The 18261-nt window shown below is 39.7% G+C and overlaps 1 protein-coding gene across 3 annotated transcripts in view; it reads left to right on the top strand.

Annotated features, from left to right (window-relative positions):
- rerg (RAS-like, estrogen-regulated, growth inhibitor) overlaps window positions 1-18261 on the top strand; it is a 55523-nt gene that overhangs the window by 33284 nt on the left and 3978 nt on the right. For all 3 annotated transcript variants that reach the window (XM_034577632.1, XM_034577631.1, XM_034577633.1), the window contains one exon: window positions 14000-14056. In XM_034577632.1, coding sequence (XP_034433523.1) covers window positions 14000-14056 — 57 coding nt within the window. The remainder of the gene's footprint in view (window positions 1-13999; window positions 14057-18261) is intronic.

The raw sequence follows: 18261 nt of genomic DNA, 5'->3' as shown, positions 1-18261 counted from the left end.
CGAGATAGCAGCAGGTCTCTAAATGGTTTTGACAGCATTACTTTGTGAGCTCATGATAATAGCTCTGAAATTGGCTTCCTGCTGAAACATGGCACAGCCAACCTCTCACACTCAAATCACTTTTGCAGTGATCATGCTGCTCCCAAAATCAACTTTGTGTGATGTCTGCAGCAGGAAATTAAAGTCCTGGAAAGTAATCAAATAAATGACGGGCTTTCACATCCATCAGGCTTTTCTGTGCATAGCTGCCCGCTCTGCACCAATGAGCAATTAACAGGATGTAGAGACACTGGGACAGTGGCTCATCCTGCTGCTGGAAGTTTCCAGACACATCTTTGGCCTTTGACAACCGAGAGAGCCCACAGCTGTGAAGCTGGCTGCCTGCTTTGCCTTCCCAGATTAAATTCTGTCATGCCAGACAATGTGAGCAGCTGTAAGGTATGATTTGTTGACTACATTAAGCTGCGGTGAAAACGCTCTTATCAGCGTGTCAGAGGTATGTTTTACTCTTTTAGATAAGAGATCTGAAAAGGCTTTTAAGTGGCTTTAAGAACGACTGGAGTGATGTGTTCAGTGAGGGGTGTGTCTACTGTACAGAACATTTAGCGACTTTTATGAGCTAATGTGTGTTACATAAGACTTAAACTACCAAACTAAGCTAAGACTTCATTATTTTAAATTGTTCTTGTTTGCTCGCTTTGAGTTGAGAGTTCAGAGCTTTTTGCTGCAGTGTGGGTGAAAAAGTCAAATAAGGCCTTGGCAGCAGCACAACCAGGACCAGGTGTGTACTATATTAACATCAGATTGTGAAACTGAATAGGATTTCTGTGTGGGGGATGAGTGATGCTGTTGATGAGGGAGTGTGATGGAAAAGAACTGAAATTCCCAAATAAAAAAAAGCCCACTTTTATTTAATGCTGTGGGAAGCTTTGGATGTGCGTGTGTTATCTTTGCCAGAGACAGATTAAGAAAAATGATTTGATGAAATACTTTCAGGACGGAATGGGAAAGACATGAACCCACAGAGGTTATTTATTCAAAAAGTTATATAATAAGAAAATCAGTGGTCTTCACGAGTGACTGAAATGTATTTTAACTGGGTATAATTCAAAAATCTGGCACAAGGAAAAAAAGAACCGAGAAGGTTGTCGCAGAGTGTTTTTTCCCAAACTCCTCAAAAGTAAAAAAAAAAAAACACAGGCCAAGTCTGGAATAAAAGGATGGTGTGTTTTATTTTTCGGCCTCCGAGTTCCTCAATAACTCATAGTTTTCAGAACAATTCATATGACTGACTCTCGAGCGCCAAGTGTGCACCCTAGGTTGCTACTAAAACAGTGACGTGAGAACGGATAATGGTGAAGTTTATTGCCTGTTAAGTGAGAACGGGAAGGAGTGAGAGAAAAGCGTTCGATTGTTGTGTGTTTGCATCTATGAGTGTGAGTCTGTTTGTATCCGCTCCCCTGTCACAGACGTCAACTTGCTATCAGAGGTTTATAGTCTTAGCGGTTTTAGAGAGAACAAAAAAAATAACCCTAATCCTTGATTTCTTTTTATGTTAGGGGAGTAAACTGCATCGATCAATAATTCTGTCAAGTAATCACAGACTTTTCTAAATTCTTTGTAAGTGTTAGCATGATGTGTCAACCTTAACAGAGACAAACTGATGATTAAGCATTGTCCTTCTATTTGATCGAATTGTGTTAATCACAGAAATCTCTCATTCTGTTCAAAGGCGAGATACAACCTGACAGACTTGAGATGAAGGAAAAGGAACTGAGTGCGTCAATGTAACACACTACGTGTGTCAGATAATCAGCTGTGTCACCCATCTCTGTTCTTTCAGTAATTGACTCATCTGCATAATATGGACATGGGAAACAACTTTAATTTAGTCTAGTCATGTATTTTATGTACAAACAACTAAAAATGTATGTCATTATAAAAACTGAAGACTTCTCACAGGAATATATTTGGGTGGGGTGGGGTGTCAAAAGAAGTGTTTAAAATAATGTTTAAAACGTGGTACAAAGAATTTCCTCAGAAACATATTTGAAAATGACTTCTCATTCTGATCATCATCAAACATTTGCAGAGTCTGTCTCTCTAGCTGGCAACAGTAAGAAATATCAGCAACTCAGAAATCACCAGGAACTGTTTCCGGAAGTGGAGACATGTTGTCCAAACCTTTATATACAGTCTATACCCATAGCTATATGTAGACTTTTTGGATGCAGGTAGTCCATCTGTTCCTGCACCCTAAAAGCTCTGAGGCTTCATTAAACTGTCAGAGAAGCTGAAATTCCTCATTGTGCCAACACTCTGTTTGTCCCTCTCCATCCTCCTCCACTTCCACATATAATGAACACATTACCCGCTGCCTGGAGCTTCCCCTTGTCCTCAGAGAGGCACAAGGTGAGTCTCTGTCATTCACCTGATCTGTTGAGCTCTCTGAAGGCCGATCGACCTGCTTCAGTGTCAGACCTCCTCCTGTGTTTCTATTCAACGGCACTCCTTCGCTCTGCACACTCAAAAGGTTGAACAAATATTGTTTTTTGCCAGAAAGGATATTTCTGGAGTAACGTTCCTGGCAGCCAATGTTCTGTGCCTCTTCTCAGTTTAATATGAGCAAACCAATTAATCAGCCGCCTCTTGAAACACACGCGTATGAAGTGGTGGACCCATAAAGGGAAATGATTATGCCACATTAAGGTGGGATTCTTTAATGTTAATGCCTTTTTCTTCAGCTGAATTATTTTTAGAGCCCACCTCCAACTCTCCCAGCCTCCACATATTGTTCATTCTCCACTTGTGCTACCTGACGTCCGTCACTGTCCTCGACTGGCGTGAGTCATCGCTGTTATTTCCCTCCTTGCTTTAAACCTTACTCTCTTGAGATTAGCAGTGCTTTTAAAATTTCATGAGGGATCCATTAAGTATTTTCTTCTATTGCTTCGGAAGCTGCTTATCGGCTGAGGTTCTGGCTCATTAATATTCAGTGATATTTGATTTATTAACAAGTGACATCTGCTTTCTTTTTTTAATTATCTAGTTTTAATTTCAAACTTTATTCTGCAAGTCTTTGGGGCTTAATAAAAGGAGACTTAGATTCTCAGTCCATAACTACCTTCTGGCATCAGTGAGAGAAGGCAGTCTAAGAAAAGTCAAACTAAGATCTATCTTGGCTGGTCAAATGCCATGTGTGCTGTATTATATGCAGCTTTGATGCCACCACACGTTGCTGCCAAATCTACACAATAGTGAATGTGTGCACCCTCAAAAATGCACCTACACATCTGGGCGACAGCAGCTTGAGAGACACTGTTCCAATTGTGGTGGTTAGTTGTGCGGGTTATACAGGATTCAAAGCAAGTTCAAAGCAAGTTAAGAGTGTTAAAGGAATACGTGGAACAAGAAATAGTCTGGCACATAAGACTGATAATACTGCAACTTACTTTCACAGTTAAGTTTTTGCATTGATCAATTAAATACATAAGATACAGATGTTAATAAATGTGTTTTAGACATCCTGGTGAGGGATTTTGAGTTCTTTCCAGAGTCGGGCTAGCATTTCTCACCTGCTTCCAGTGTTTATGCTAAGCTAAGCTTACTGGTATATGGTTACCTGCATTTACCAAACAGAGGGTGGTACAGATCTTCTTACCAAATTAAAAGATGAGCATTTCCCAGTATGCCGATCAACTGCCTTAAAGAAAGACTCAAGATTCTGCTGCTTCTCAGTTATATGCATCAAGCAAAGCTACTTCCACTGTGAACGTTCACCTGACACTCACGTGACAGAAAATACACTTAACACAGTAACTGATTTAGGACTGCCCCTAATAATCGACCAAATGTCAGTTGATGAAAAGAGTCTTCATCAAGTTGTGATTGGTTGGTCGGTCGCAGGGGAAAAAACATTCACAAGACAATTCAAGAGACTATTGGATGGTTATCACACAATATGTGTGGAAATCCTGAGAGTGGGATCATTTTGAGAGAGTAAAGGACAATGACAAGAAGGAGACATGAAAACTAATTCGTCAAATATTTCTCGTCATTTTAAAAACGTCCAAAAATAGGCTAATGCTACCACTTAGCATGGCCACTCACTCTAATAAAGGAACTGAGCAATTGTTTTTTGTTTACTATGGCTCAATCTTGCTTGCATCACAGAAATGGACCTTTCCCTACATTGGAATATGGAGTAATTTATTCTTAAATTTTGACACTTGATGTGTGTTAAGGTTATCAGAATCACTCCAAAAACAAAAACAGTATACCTCTACTATATTGTAGAAAAGACAAAAGCAGAATCAAAGATGATTTTCTGAGGCAGTATTTGATCACATATTTTCCCTCTTTAAATACAAGTAACAGGCCTGATAAAATGTTAGAAAGAATGATGTTTTCTTGCTAAACAACAGTGCTTACAGTTGCTACAGTGTGGACAAGATATTTGTATAAATGCTATAATACACAGGTTGTCAGTTTTATTGGTAAAATTAGGTACTTCCCTTTCGCTCAGCTTTTCCTTGTACACGTCTTTACCTTCATGCCCGTAACCACAGCCCCCATCTGCCTCACACATGGCTCTTTATGAATAGCGCTGTGGTGCTATTGTTAGACTAAATTAAAGGGATGAATGCGGTGTCTGAATCCTCACGCCCTTCCCATTCTAACCCCACAACTGCGAGCTTTTGTCCTTTTGCATCTTCAGAGATGTGAAATCAAAGCCTCTCTGGTGTACCATTTTGCAGAGCCACGGGGCCCTAAGGAGAATGGCTGCCCCCCCCGCTGCCATTGTGAGCTTGTGGAGCTCGTCCAAAGTGGAGCGCAGGGGAGTTTGTTTGACCTTTACTGTCATTCAAAGTGAACTCGATATATACTGTGACTTGTTGTGCTCAAACAAAGGGGCATGCCTCTTCGTAGTGCAAAGGCTAAGTGTATTCAACTAGAGGTGCATTGAAAAGTTGAAGCTTTTATACTGTATGAGGTAGAGTGGCGCTTTTAACTGGATGAACTGGCAACTGCGTTTGTGAATCAGCGAAGCAAAAACTAATTGGTTTTCTTCCTACGAGGTGTTTGCGTCACCTGCTTTGGAGACCAAAATAACTTCATTTGTTGAGTCAGATCTCGACACACCTCTGTGTAGTTACTGAATAGATGTGAGAGCTCATATTACTGGAGGCATCGAATTCAAATGAGTTAAACCCTCAAATGTTTTAGAAGTAATTAAACATGATTAATGGTATTTTTGTGAGTGGCAGTAAAATGAAGTAGAGATTTTTTTTCATTTAACGTGCGCTAATTGATTGTTGGCAACTTGGAATCAGCCTAAACACCATCTGTATAGACTGTATATAAAAGATGGATGACATGACTGGCTGCAGTGTAACAAAGAGCCTCCAGTATGTTAACGGAGGGGACGTGGAACAAACTAAAAACTAAAGGAAATCAAAGAACACATCAAATGGTTTTCTCATTTTAAGTTAGTTCTTTACACACTGATGTTCAAGTTCTCACTTTTTTCTGATAAGTTTGGTTATAATTACTTATTTGATGCTATAAAAATGAGGTGAAACCTCATGATTGAAAGCTGAGACGGCAGCATTCATATCCAAGATATTTTGGTTTCTTTTCTGGATAGTAGGAGAAAGTTAAGAGGTGTCGTCCATCTTTATATACAGTCTATGGTTGCATCCCCCAGCAGACATGGAGCAGCATTAATTTGGACTCAGGTAAACCTGAGGATTTGATGTCCAATATTTATTCTACTTTTAGCTTTGTTTTGGACTCTACTCTCTACCAACTAAAACAACTTTGTGTATGGCACAAACTTTTACTAGTCAAGAATATGGTGAAGGATGACTCATCTGACCTCATCTCTTTTTTCTATACTTCAGTAAATCAGTTTCAGCTTTTTTACCACTTTACTCTTAATGATTGATCTTGTTAACATACTCTGATTAGTTCTGTTTTCGATAGTCACTGTTCCTATTGAAACACCACGCAGCTGTAAGGACATTGTGATTGAAGTTGTTTACTGCTGTTGGCCAGAAAACCCAAACAATGAACTGAAAGATGCTAAAGCTCAGAGTAGAGCTGAGGACAAATGCAGAGCCAGGTGATATTTTTTGGGATGTTCATCATGAGGACCATTCTTTTAGACTGAATTACAATGAGCTTTATTAAAGATCTAATTTGTTTGTCTTACCAACAATACCAGCTCATCTAATTACACTGCTCATGATTGCAGCAAATCCCTTTGCATTAGAGGAAACAATTAGTAGCTCAGGAGAGTAAAACCCTGCAGTGCATGATGGTTCGAGTGTGGTTTGATTTATTATGAGCACATCGCTTGAAATTGGCAAAGCCAATCTAGCTGCCAAAATGGCATCTCGTGAGGCAGGGAGCGTGTTTAATGTGTGTGTTTACTGCACAACTAATTTAAATGGTAGGCTGTGTGCCAGCATCAAACAGAAGCTTGAGCACACAGATGTTAAGTAGGATAGACTGAATGTCCATCCTATGTTTATTTTCGTAATTCAAGTTCTATACATTCGGTTGTTTTTTTTTGTTTTCTTTTTTTACAGTTATCTATAATAAAGTTTATGGTTAAACTTTAGAATATCAAGCTCCAATTACATTTCTTTGTCATTGGGCTTTAATAACTTCTTAGAAAGCAATTTTTTCCTCAAATATATAAATCACCTATTCAGCATTCATGAAAAGGGGTTAGTGGACTCAATTTAAAATTGAGGACATAATGCCATCATCATTTTCTCATCAAAGCTCAGTTATAGTGTTTTTAATTATCATAAAAAGGTGCTAAAAGGTTGGTCAGATGTTGGAGTCGGTTCCTTGATTTGTGCTTCGTCGGGTATGTCTTGTTCAAAGGCGATGTTTGGCTCAAACACAGAATTCCCCTTTAACTCAGCTCACTACACAAAGTTAAATATTGTCCCTGATTGGCCCAGACAGTGCCCTGTCAGAGTGGATATGTTTACTGTTGCCTTGTGTGTTATTGTTACTTTGCTCACTTCAGAATTCCCACAACCCTTCTCATAGGTTATTGGTTAAAATCCTAGAATAAATATAAATGGAGCCTTATTGGTGAGCTGCACTCTGATCTGGAAAGGGACTGGCATGATGAGATATCGGACTAGATCTCATTTATATTTGGCAGAAGACAGAGATGGAATATTTCCCCCTGGTACAGCAGGACCTCCCAAAAGTCCTTGTTCCAAAGGGATATGTACAAATGTCACTTTTGTCTATCAAGCAGTCCCAGAGAGACATGGTATTGGTAGTCTGGGATGCGGACGTGCCCCAGGGAGAGGCTAGTGGTGACAGGAACTCTGGGAAAGCTCTGAGACTGAGCAAAGTAGTGTGACCTTCTGTTCAGGAAGTGGTTTTTGTGCTTTTGTAGCTAGTTTGTTTGCCTGCTTCTGTCATCAGGATAGTCACTTCTCAGTGTGTGAAGAAACAATCCCATATTCCTACAGAGGCATTTTCACCAATGAAAAACAGTGGCATTTAATAGACAGACAGAGGTTGTATATCATTTAGAAACTGAAAATATGTTTCCATCTATATAGTGAGAAGGACTATGGGGGAAAAGAAGAATGCTTATGCCATTGTTCCATCAAAGTTATCACGATACTTTCCGACTCTGTGTCCGTCACATTAATAAAAAAGTTGAGGAAATTTGTGAGAACTCTGGGGCAACAAACAGGAACCTGTTTTCCATCTTTCCTCGTCAGCCTCTGCCCTCTACAAACAATGTTCTCCTGTGTTCGTACTTTGTTCACAACACGTTGAGTCTTAAGTTATTCTTCTGTGGAAGTGATTTATTCCTTGTGTAAATTCTGAAGTTAAACAGATGTTCAGAATTAATGTCTGAGCTTTGACAAAATGAGCTCTTCAAAACTGCCGCACTTTTACGTGTTGTCCTTTTTTCAGTCCTTGTTAATGTGCTGAGGGGATTACCAGGAAATCATAAATCAATAATCACGGCACAATGCAGTGTAATCTATCCAACTGTTCTCAACAACTGGTAATAACTGCTGGAGATATTGATTAGAGATGAGGGCCTGCAGCAAAAGTAGCAATTTCATAGCCAGTAATGAGTCTCGCCATCCCAAACTACTTGAGATAATTGGAACAAAACTGTCAATTGTGTTTTGCAGAGTAAAGGATAAGATGTGGAGCATATTTACGGAAACGATTAAATGTTGGAGGACTCCTCGAAACATCGTATTTCTTAATGCTTTGGCCCTTTACAAGCATTTGGGGCCACGTCGTTTGGAAATTGCAGCTTTGTGTCTGCCAACAGAACAGCAGGGCAGCAATCGTCTGCATTTCTTCGGACAGAAATGCAATAAAACCCCAGAAACTGCTCGTCTGGTTAATGATTCACCTCTCTTCTATTCACGTAAAAACATGAGACAAACAGTGTTCGCCGCCAGCAGAGGAGCAAATTTACAGCAGCTCTGAGGACATCATTCAGCACTTCTGAGCGCCATGTACAACTACGTGGACTTTTCCCGAGGTCTTCCCGAAGAGCTAATGCCACTAATAATTTATTAATATTTCTGAGCTCTCATGTGCTTAATAGAGATTAAGTTATTTATGAAGCCACTGATAGTTTTCAGTCAAGACAGTATAAGTAAGTCAAGCAACAAATTTACTCATCAATAAATGTACACATCAATTCAGACAGGATATTTTCCATCAATGCTACACTGCAAAGGTTAACGGCAGTAACTACAAAGCTACTACTGTTACTTTTGTACTGAAATCAATACAATATTTTGATGTTCAATTCAATATCTTTTAATTAAAAGCAGTGTAACCACATTAAATGCAAGGATTCCAATGACTCCATGCACATCTTACGTAAATACATATGAGTCTTATGAAGATGGTGACAATAACTTTGCAATGAGCCCCACAACTAAAAACATCTGTTGTCTGTTGTGTTTCTTCTACTAGAACTGTTATACAACCAGTTTGACACCTCCAGGATTTTAAATTAGCTAATTATGTTATTGTGTGACAAATTTTTTCTTCAATGAGCAAATGAGTACAGCAGACACACAACAATGTGTAGTGTTTTAACAAAAGTGGGTAAAACTTTACATTACTGACAAGCTATTAGCAAGCACTTTCCCCAACCTTTCACAGTGATTTCCTCTCTGCATGTTCTGCAGACAAGGTGACCATCTAAACATGACTCCAGAGCTTAGTACCACACTTCAGACATACTTTCATTGATGCTAAAAAAAAAAACAAAAAAAAAAAACACGTTCCATGCTGCAACTCTGCCTCACGGAGTCGGTTGTTAACTTTGGTTTATACTAAACAGTATTTACCCTGAGTTTCTTTGAAGCATGGTAATCAAAGCCAGTTTTAATGATAATTAACACCAACTGTCAGGAATGTTAGTGTGGTTTACAGGGAAACCAGTAAACATTTCATCCCTGCTAGCTAGTTATATTAGCTTTTGCAGGATTAACCTGAAGTTTTATTCTGCATCTGTCTCATTTATTTATGTGGAATGATATGAATTAACAATGTCAAAATTTTCAGTTACGGATAAAAGAGATAGAGGGAAATGATTTAGCTTTACTTAATGTTGTCCATAGCTACCATCTCATCAGCTGGCTTTCACTCTTGGGTCAACACTCTACAGCTGATTGTTAAACAGCAAAGTAAGTGCGAAGACAAGTTCAGCCACAGATTGTGCGGGAACCAATAGTGCACTACAGTGTTACTGCAGTTTGGCTTGGTTTTACTAAAATGCTGTTTTCCCCAAAATACAAATCAGTAAAACAGATGTTAAAAATCTGATTCAGGTCTGACTTTGGACCAAATATTTAGTCTTTTACCCCCACATAAAGTACTGGCACTTTTTAATTCTGCCACCTGATTTTTCAGCCAGTCCCAGTCCAACTATTCCCACTCCAGTTTTAGCAGCACAACTGGCCTGTATGACATGACATGACATGAATACAATAGGTACAGAACTTGGCTGCAGCTGCACAGCACTGGGAGAGACCTATTTGCCAGCCAGTAAAGAGGTGTTATTGTGGACGAAGTGACCAAAGAGCCGTGGGTGTCCGTCTAATGGCCGTGGGGAATCAATGAGTAACACTAAGCCAGATCAGAGCAGGGCCATGGGCGCCGCTAATTGCTCTTGCTTTATTTGCAATCAGTCCAACATTCTGCCGCTAATGTGATTAGGTCACTTTGGACAAAAGCTGCTTTTGGCAAACACCTCCCGTGAATGATGTGTTTGACGTAAATCTGAGAACTTGGCACTGCTCAATCCGTTCACTCACAGCAGCCTTTTGAAGTCGGGATTGTTTGATGAATTTGATAAAATAGGATCAGTCTTTCGGCTCAGTCTTCAGCTACAGTATTTGTTGGGGAATATCAAGCTGTGAAAATCCAGTTTGCAGGTTGAGAATGAGAGTAACACTATATTAGGTCTATTGGTCTAGAAGGCAAGAGGGTATTGATTTTGTCAGATGCAATATATTATATATAAGACCAGCTGCATTTAACATGGCAGGTAATTTTGTAAGCACTACACTGTATGAGAGGAAGAAGAAATCAGGGAACAAACACAACATCTGTCAGTTTTCAGGTGAGAAAATCTGTTCCTGCGCATGGTGTCAGTGTCACAGGAGACCTGTCAGTGCAGGTGATTGTCAGAACAGCTCTCTTCAGCCACCCTGCTGATACTGTATTGCCCACTGCTACCTCAACATTAAACTCAAGAGGCTTGCCAAACTATAAAACCATTCAACACTGATGAGTCTATGTAACAAATAATATATTCTCTCTCTAACAATTAAAAAGCTGAATTCATGAGCAATGACTACATTCTGGCTCAATGCAGCATGTGGTTTAGCTGCTTTAGTCTAAGTAGGTCTGGTCTGACACATACCTGCCCAAGGACACTTCAGAATGTGGACTGGAGGAGTCAGTGATTGACCCAACAACGTGTTGGAAAACAATTACCTACTGAATGTGTAATCCATCTGACATACAGCAAGATTACCACTGACCCCGAGTTGTGTTTCTGGCTACTTGGCAAAAGTAAGTCTGAAATGTAGCTTCGCTTTGCTTTCCACCAAGTGCTGAAGAAAATGTGTCTATTTAGCTCCTACATACCAATTTATTTGACTGCTAACCTAGTCTATGCTGTTGATGAAAGAATCAGGTGAAAGGTCATTTCATCCATAGTTGACCTAAAAACATTGATTAATGCAACTTAAAAGACAATTATTGACAATATTTTGAATATGACAAAATATATCACACAATCCCCGTTAGGGTTGGGGAACACTAGCATTACCTCCACACAGGTATTAGGGTTATCGTACAGTGTTTGGTCAGAATCTTCTAAATCTATTACTGATTGTATGTTGTTTTTTTCACGTCATTCAGCAAGTTTATTATAAGCACAATTGAACGACGTGTGATTTGATTTGATGAGAATTTTGGGTTTAATAATTATTATAGCGGTTTTGCCTTTAACTGACAGTCAGTGGAGACAGACAGGGCTGGGATGATGGGCTGCTGCTTAACCAGGTGAACTACAGTTGTGCCACCTGATCTGAAATTTGATCACCGCTCAGCTAACTCTCAATATAATCCTTCAATTAAAATGGAAAACGAACAACAAAACTGAGGACTTCGAAGCAGTTTGACTGACAAGTGCAAAGAGGCTTCTTCTTCTTCTTTCTTAACCAGCACCGATCTCAGCTTTCCTCTCACTGCACACATTTGCCTGTCTTTGTTATCTGGTCAGCTCAGAGCACACTATTCCTTGTGCAAACCTTTAGTGAATCTGGGCCACAATGTCCATACTGACGCACGATAACAAAGGCTCCTTTCTTCCATGTGTACATTTCTTTCCAGTGGCAGTGAAAAGCAGGAGATACAGTTACCTCTAATGAGGAAAGGACTTCACACCCCATTGGTTGTTCTGTCTACCTGGAATCCAGGCCACTGTACCAGAAACGGCACAAAATAACCTCAGTGGGAAAAATTCAGCACCGAACAAGAGAAGTAAATGTGGTCAGAGAAGAAACGGGTATCGGCCTTCTGCAACAGAAAATACGTAATACAACAAAACCAGGGTGAAGTTCTCTGTAGCTATTCCATTCATACAAATGACAAATTGAATCATCAACCACTGCCGTGAGCTCAAATGCTGGACTTCAGTTCTTTAGAAAAGTAATGAAACGTGGCAGAGACGCTCTGGCTGACATAATTGGTTTCCTCCCATTGTTTATTGTGGCTAATTATGAGCAAAGACAGGCTCAAACAAGATGGATGTTTTTTTCCCCAGTTCAATGGGAGAGCTCTTTCTCCATTGTCTCATTTCCATAAGCTGCAGCTCAATAAGATCACAAGGACACAGATACCTGCCTGGACTCAAGTGGACCACTCAGGCCCATTGGGAGTCATTCAGGCACATGACAACTCCTGTAGAGAAGTGGACTGGAAGTGTGAACATTTGCTTGTTGATGTGTCTTAGCAAACAACCGGCAAAATGCCCCAAAAAAATGCTCTTGTATGGGACTGAAAAAGCCAGGAAGGTGTTAATTCACTTAAAGATTTTTTTTAAAGTGTGGTTCCTTGTCCTGTTGAGGAGGATGTGCTCTTGCCTGTACAATTTTTGCAGGTATATGCAAGTTTTTTAAATGCAGGTGAACCTGCCATAAAAAAAAGACGATTGACTTTCTTCCCATTGCCAGTAGAGTACGTTCATGGCTACTTATGCGCCATTGCCCAGAAGTTCAATGCACGTAATAACATTGCGCCGAAAGTTGCAGCGTTTATACTACCAAAATAAAGAGGAAGAATTAGCATGTGAACTGACAGGCTCTGCCGGTCTTTAATGCTCTACTGATTTTGTCGCCTAAATGTGCAGGGTCATTCTTTAGAGAAGACAAACAGTTATGTAAGCATTTGCCTCCTGCCCATTTTCATTCTTCTGTGACTTATTCTAATCCACTAGGGTTCTATTTCTACTTCACAGTAAGATACTTGTAATTGTTTGCCACTTAACTCTTGTGATTTTCTCTCACGATATTAACAACATAAAACAAAACACATGCAGTGTCATGCGTCATAGAACTACCACAGAGGCCTCCCATAGACACGTTATAAAATCTGAAAATTGCAGTAAAGGTGAATATTAAAAAAAATATGAGAAGTTGAAACAAAAGAAAAATGAAAGCAGAAACGTCCTTAGTTTTGGTTACATCTTGAATGGGTGCCAATTTATTTTAATTTTGTTAAATCTTCAAGACTTCCCTAAAACCTTTTGCATCACCATCGTAGAACCACATTTCAAAGTGGTGATAACAGGTCGTCTCACTCAACAGCAAACACTGGTTTGTAGCTCTGTGTGATCCACACACAGCCACAGGCCTCCTAATTCTGTCAAATGAAGGAAATCAAAATTTCAATGCGGCAGATTACTTGTTGACGGTAAGCCATTAAGGGAGTGAGTCACTGACCTGCTGGGGATGTTTTGTTTTTGTTACTGGTGATGAAGGCTGATGTTGTAAAGGGGAGACTAAATAGCCCATGTGAGAGATGCAGCTGATGATGAACTTTGAGAGCCGATGCTTCATCCTGAAGGCTGTTTGAACTCTGCCTTAATGATGTGGAACTGTTCAAATTAGCATTTAGATGAAAAGTCTGATGAAGTGCTTTGGATCTTGTGGCCTCTTGGGAGCTTATCCATAGCTGATTAGCTGTGGAAGTAGTGGATGTCATATTAGGCCCGAAAGCTTGATAATCAGCACAATTATCAATCGACAGTCGGGCACTTCAGGTATATTTTTCATTCAATACACAGTTAAACAGAATCCTGCTATTCCAACGTAATTTCTACTTAATAAATTCTGGAAGCCATGGAGAAGAATCTGAACAGTTTCCATATCCTCAACATGTTTTTATCTGTTCTCTACAGCTTTGGTGGTGAGATTTCTAACCAGACGCTTCATCTGGGAGTACGACCCAACACTTGGTAAGACAATCAGATAACTGTTTTTATGACCACTGGTGCTGCCATTAATACTGCCGCTGTCTCTTTTTCTATCCCTACTGCAATGGTAACAGTACAACTGCTGCTACGATCAATGCTATGAATCACCACAACTACTTTTTCTCTTGCAGAGAGCTAGAGGACATGTTTAAAAACCTCTCTCTGCAGCTACAGCCTGTATGTGATTATAAACTTAGCATGAGGACTCAGGGGAATCAGCTAACCTGGTAATCCACTTACTGACACCTCTAAAGTTCAGTAACTGTGTCTCATTTCCGTCCAGGCGGGTTAAAGTGAATCTAGATCAAATGTAAAAACATCAGCTGGTGCTTTTCTGGGAAGAAGAGAATTTTTAATTTGTATTTACTCCTACAAGAAAATCATATCTAAAAGCAAGGCCACTTCTGCTGCAGGGCTAATGCTGCAGATCAGACTCAAACACCACTAACCTCTTTTACCACCCCCTACAAACATCATAATAAACAGTATGGAATGAGTTTACAGTTGACAGCAAAGTACAACAAGTACAATTGAGTGCTCAGAACAAAACACCAGACTTAGACGTTGCATGATGCTTCTGGCTGTGACCCCCCATATGACCTCAAGATGGAAGGAGGTAACTGCTGCTTTTGAAACTTACATAAGCAAAGGAATTGCGTCTATTCATATGGCAAAAGACTATCTGGATATGAAATAAACTTTAATGGGATATGAGATTTTGGTCAAATAAATATTCATAATTATTTGAAAATGCTATATTAAAAAGGTGTAAAAACAAGGAACACTACCAGCATAATTACATTGAAAATATATTAAAAAATAAAAAAGTAAAGAATTAGCCACACTCCATAATGCATCAAATGCGAGTGAAAAAAACATCACAAAAGTAAAGTCAGACATTAAATATTTATTCAGTGGATGTGTGGATTACATTGTAAAGTTTGGGTGATTAAAAGCTGAACTCAAGGTGATGCTATATACTAGTGTTGTCTAGCTATGAGTGTTTTTCCTGCCCGGGTGCAAAATATAGAATAGGTTTCCATATACACTGATGTTGATTGAGCTAATTTCATACACTGTAATTATAGGGCACAAAGGCATCGTGCCTCCTCTCTAAGGTGCTTTTCATTTCCTGGCTGCACACAGTCTGTCAGAGGCTCTGGATTGCTCACATGGTGCTCGACTCAACACCACATCTGTTCCTGAGGAAACATCAGGTGCAACATCTCAGCAGAATGCAATTACCAGCATAGACAGACTGCACTCTAAATTAAAGCTAGTCACCTCTTACATGTAAGAACCGGATGATCACAATCTTGTAGCCATGATGGCGTCTGTGTCACAACTTGTGCCTGTTTAGGTTTTAAGGTGAGAAAATAGAAACAGAGCTACCAGGAACTGAAAGGTTTTTCCCCCCGAGGACAGAACTCCAGCACCTTCTTTAAACATGAGTAGGAAAAAATAGATTTGTTTTTTTCCTCTAAAAATACAGCACAACAATAATCCAACTGATGAATTTTTGTAATGTGGGGTATTGTAACTATGTGTACCAGCTTTATACAGCATGTGAACTGTAAGAACTCCAAGCAGTGTGCATGTTTTAAAAAGCACGAAATGAGTGTAAGTTGGCGTCACAACACACAGAAGCTCTGTTCGTGGGTTTCTGACCAATCAGAATGCCTGGCTAAAATAACCCATGAGGTCAACATGGTAAAATCATAGTATGATATCATGCAGGTAGAGAGTGTGCATTCAATAGCTGTTTCCAAAAATCTACTTCAAATGAATTTGACTCAGTATTCTGAGTACAAATGTCAGCGCGAGAGAGAGGAAGAGAACAAGCAGAACGGGCTGATGAATTAATGCACAGCTATAAAGAAAGATTTGACTCAGTGAAGTAAAGTATCGATCATTATGTGATGATCAGTGCTGATACGTTTAAACTGTAGTGGTTCAGAGAAGTCAGCTAACTCGAATACGCCAGTGCGCAATGTTACCTTTCCCTCCAGATCTGGGACTATGATACAGAAGCTAAGCAATTTGTTTATAGTAATCAACCGCTTGTAGTGATAATTTGGCCCGGGACAAACATGATCACTATAAGCAGTTTCCACTGTATAATGGTAATGATGAGCCTCAGTTCAACATAACTCATTGCTGCTTGATGCCATCTCAGAATAATCTGACTGCAGTTTAATCTATTAATAAAGTTAAATGTACAGTGTACTAAACAACAATAATTGCACCATCTCATATTACAGACATAAAAGTGTGGATAACTGCTTAGGACAGTCTTGCCGCATACACTCAGTAAAAGGCTGTCTAAGTTTGTGTATGTTGTGGGTATTAGATACTCTTCCGCCGACCAGTTGGATCTCATTCCCTGTGGCACAGCAGCTGCTCAGAATACTAATGGGGAAAATATTGCAATAGTGATTTCTGCCCATGTTCAAAGGCTACTTACAGTCATATCTCCTTTGACTCAGCTTGGCATCATAACATCAACAATACTGCATCAGATGTGTGCATTAATAACATTTCTGGTGAGAATATTTGGAAAATAAGTAACTATAAAGCAGTTTTGATATTGATCTAGTTGATTTTAGAGCAGCACGCACCGATGACCTGGCTGACTGGCTTTTGTTTTTGACACTTGGAGTCTGGCGTGACACTTTCTCTCTCTCCTGCCAAAGCAGCCTGCAGGCAGTGAAGGGTTTTGAATTATGAGGGATAAATTGCTTGGTGCCAGGAAAATTACTGCGTTTGTTTCTTTCCAAGACCTTTAGAAAGAATAATAGGGCCGGATAAATCATCCTGGCCATGCCCCCTGTCAGTACATTTAGCAACAGATACACAGAGGGGGTGGACGAAGACCGATTTGCTGGTGTGCAGCTGACAGAGTGATGGCTCCTGAAATAGGCAGTCCCATGAGTCTCAGTGTCAAGACTGGTACTCCTCAGAGATGCTCCTCATGCCTCTGGCCAAACAGCAATAAATCGCCGTCCCACTTCCGCCTCTGGCTCTCTGTGACATTTCATTTACGTCACAGGACGCAGTTTATCCTGGAAGAGAGAGCACACCTGGGACACAGTGGGGTGTACGTGCAGGGACTGGAGAAACAGCACAGCTTCAGACCTGCTCTTTAAAACGCTCTCGTCGCAAAGTCTGAACATCTTTCTGACAGGTCTTATGTATCAGTTTACATGAGTTTTTCAACTTAGCACTAAATTACAGGGAGTACAACAGGTTGTATATCATTGGTGTAGCAGTTTCGTCATAAAGGGAAAAATATTCAAATGTTTTAGCACATATTCCCTGAGAAAGTTAAAATTCTAACATTCAATTCTCACATTAACATGAGTTAAAACTTTAAACTTCAGATGTTGGTCAAGTTTTTTTTAAATATAAATAACCCTGCTACTTCAGAGTAGTTTGTGTTGTTGCCGGCAGCCTCGGAAAAGTTGGCTCGGTTGACAAGATATGTTAGCTAGTTATTCAATAAGTTAAGTTAGCAAAAATACTAACTTTGGCACAACCTATGCAGCTTCCAGTGTTTAATCACAAACTGATAACATGCATTAAAATTCCCATTCAGATCAGGAGTGCTTCCAGGAAATAGCCATATGCTCACACTCTAAACTCCAACAATGACAAAAACTCACTCTCTGAAGTTTGTCTCGTTAATGGTGGTTTGGTGAGAAATATCCAATAACTTGACACTAGCTTCGCACTCCTTCGCGCTCCTTCGTTTACAGCGTGAAGCTTGTTTTACTACTGTAAAAACATTCCGAATTATTGTGTTCCTATGTTGAAGAATTTTGATTTCATAAGAAGAGATTTCATTAAAAGGAAACTGAAATGGTAGTGAGGAAAAATGCTTCCAGAACCACCCACCTCCTAAACATACATTTTAAAACTCATGGTGAACGGAAAAAGCTCAGCGATGGAAGGAACATGATTTAATAATTCTTATTACGAAAAAACTAAAGTCTGGTCTCTTTCTTCTAATATTGAATTTCTTCTTGCTTGTAAAACGAACAAAGATTCCCAATGGTCTCCCTTGACAAAATCACCATGCATCAAGAGATGGCAACAGAACAGGCAGGATATGACTCACAAGATGAAACACTTGCAAGACTGGAGTCACAACCTCAAGAAGCTTTGATAAAGTGCTGGCTTAACCCATC

This window comes from Hippoglossus hippoglossus, chromosome 23, assembly GCF_009819705.1.
Source record: "Hippoglossus hippoglossus isolate fHipHip1 chromosome 23, fHipHip1.pri, whole genome shotgun sequence".
NCBI lineage: Eukaryota > Metazoa > Chordata > Actinopteri > Pleuronectiformes > Pleuronectidae > Hippoglossus > Hippoglossus hippoglossus.
Note: the sequence above shows the minus strand (reverse complement) of the source record. Positions and strands in the feature narration are given on the sequence as shown.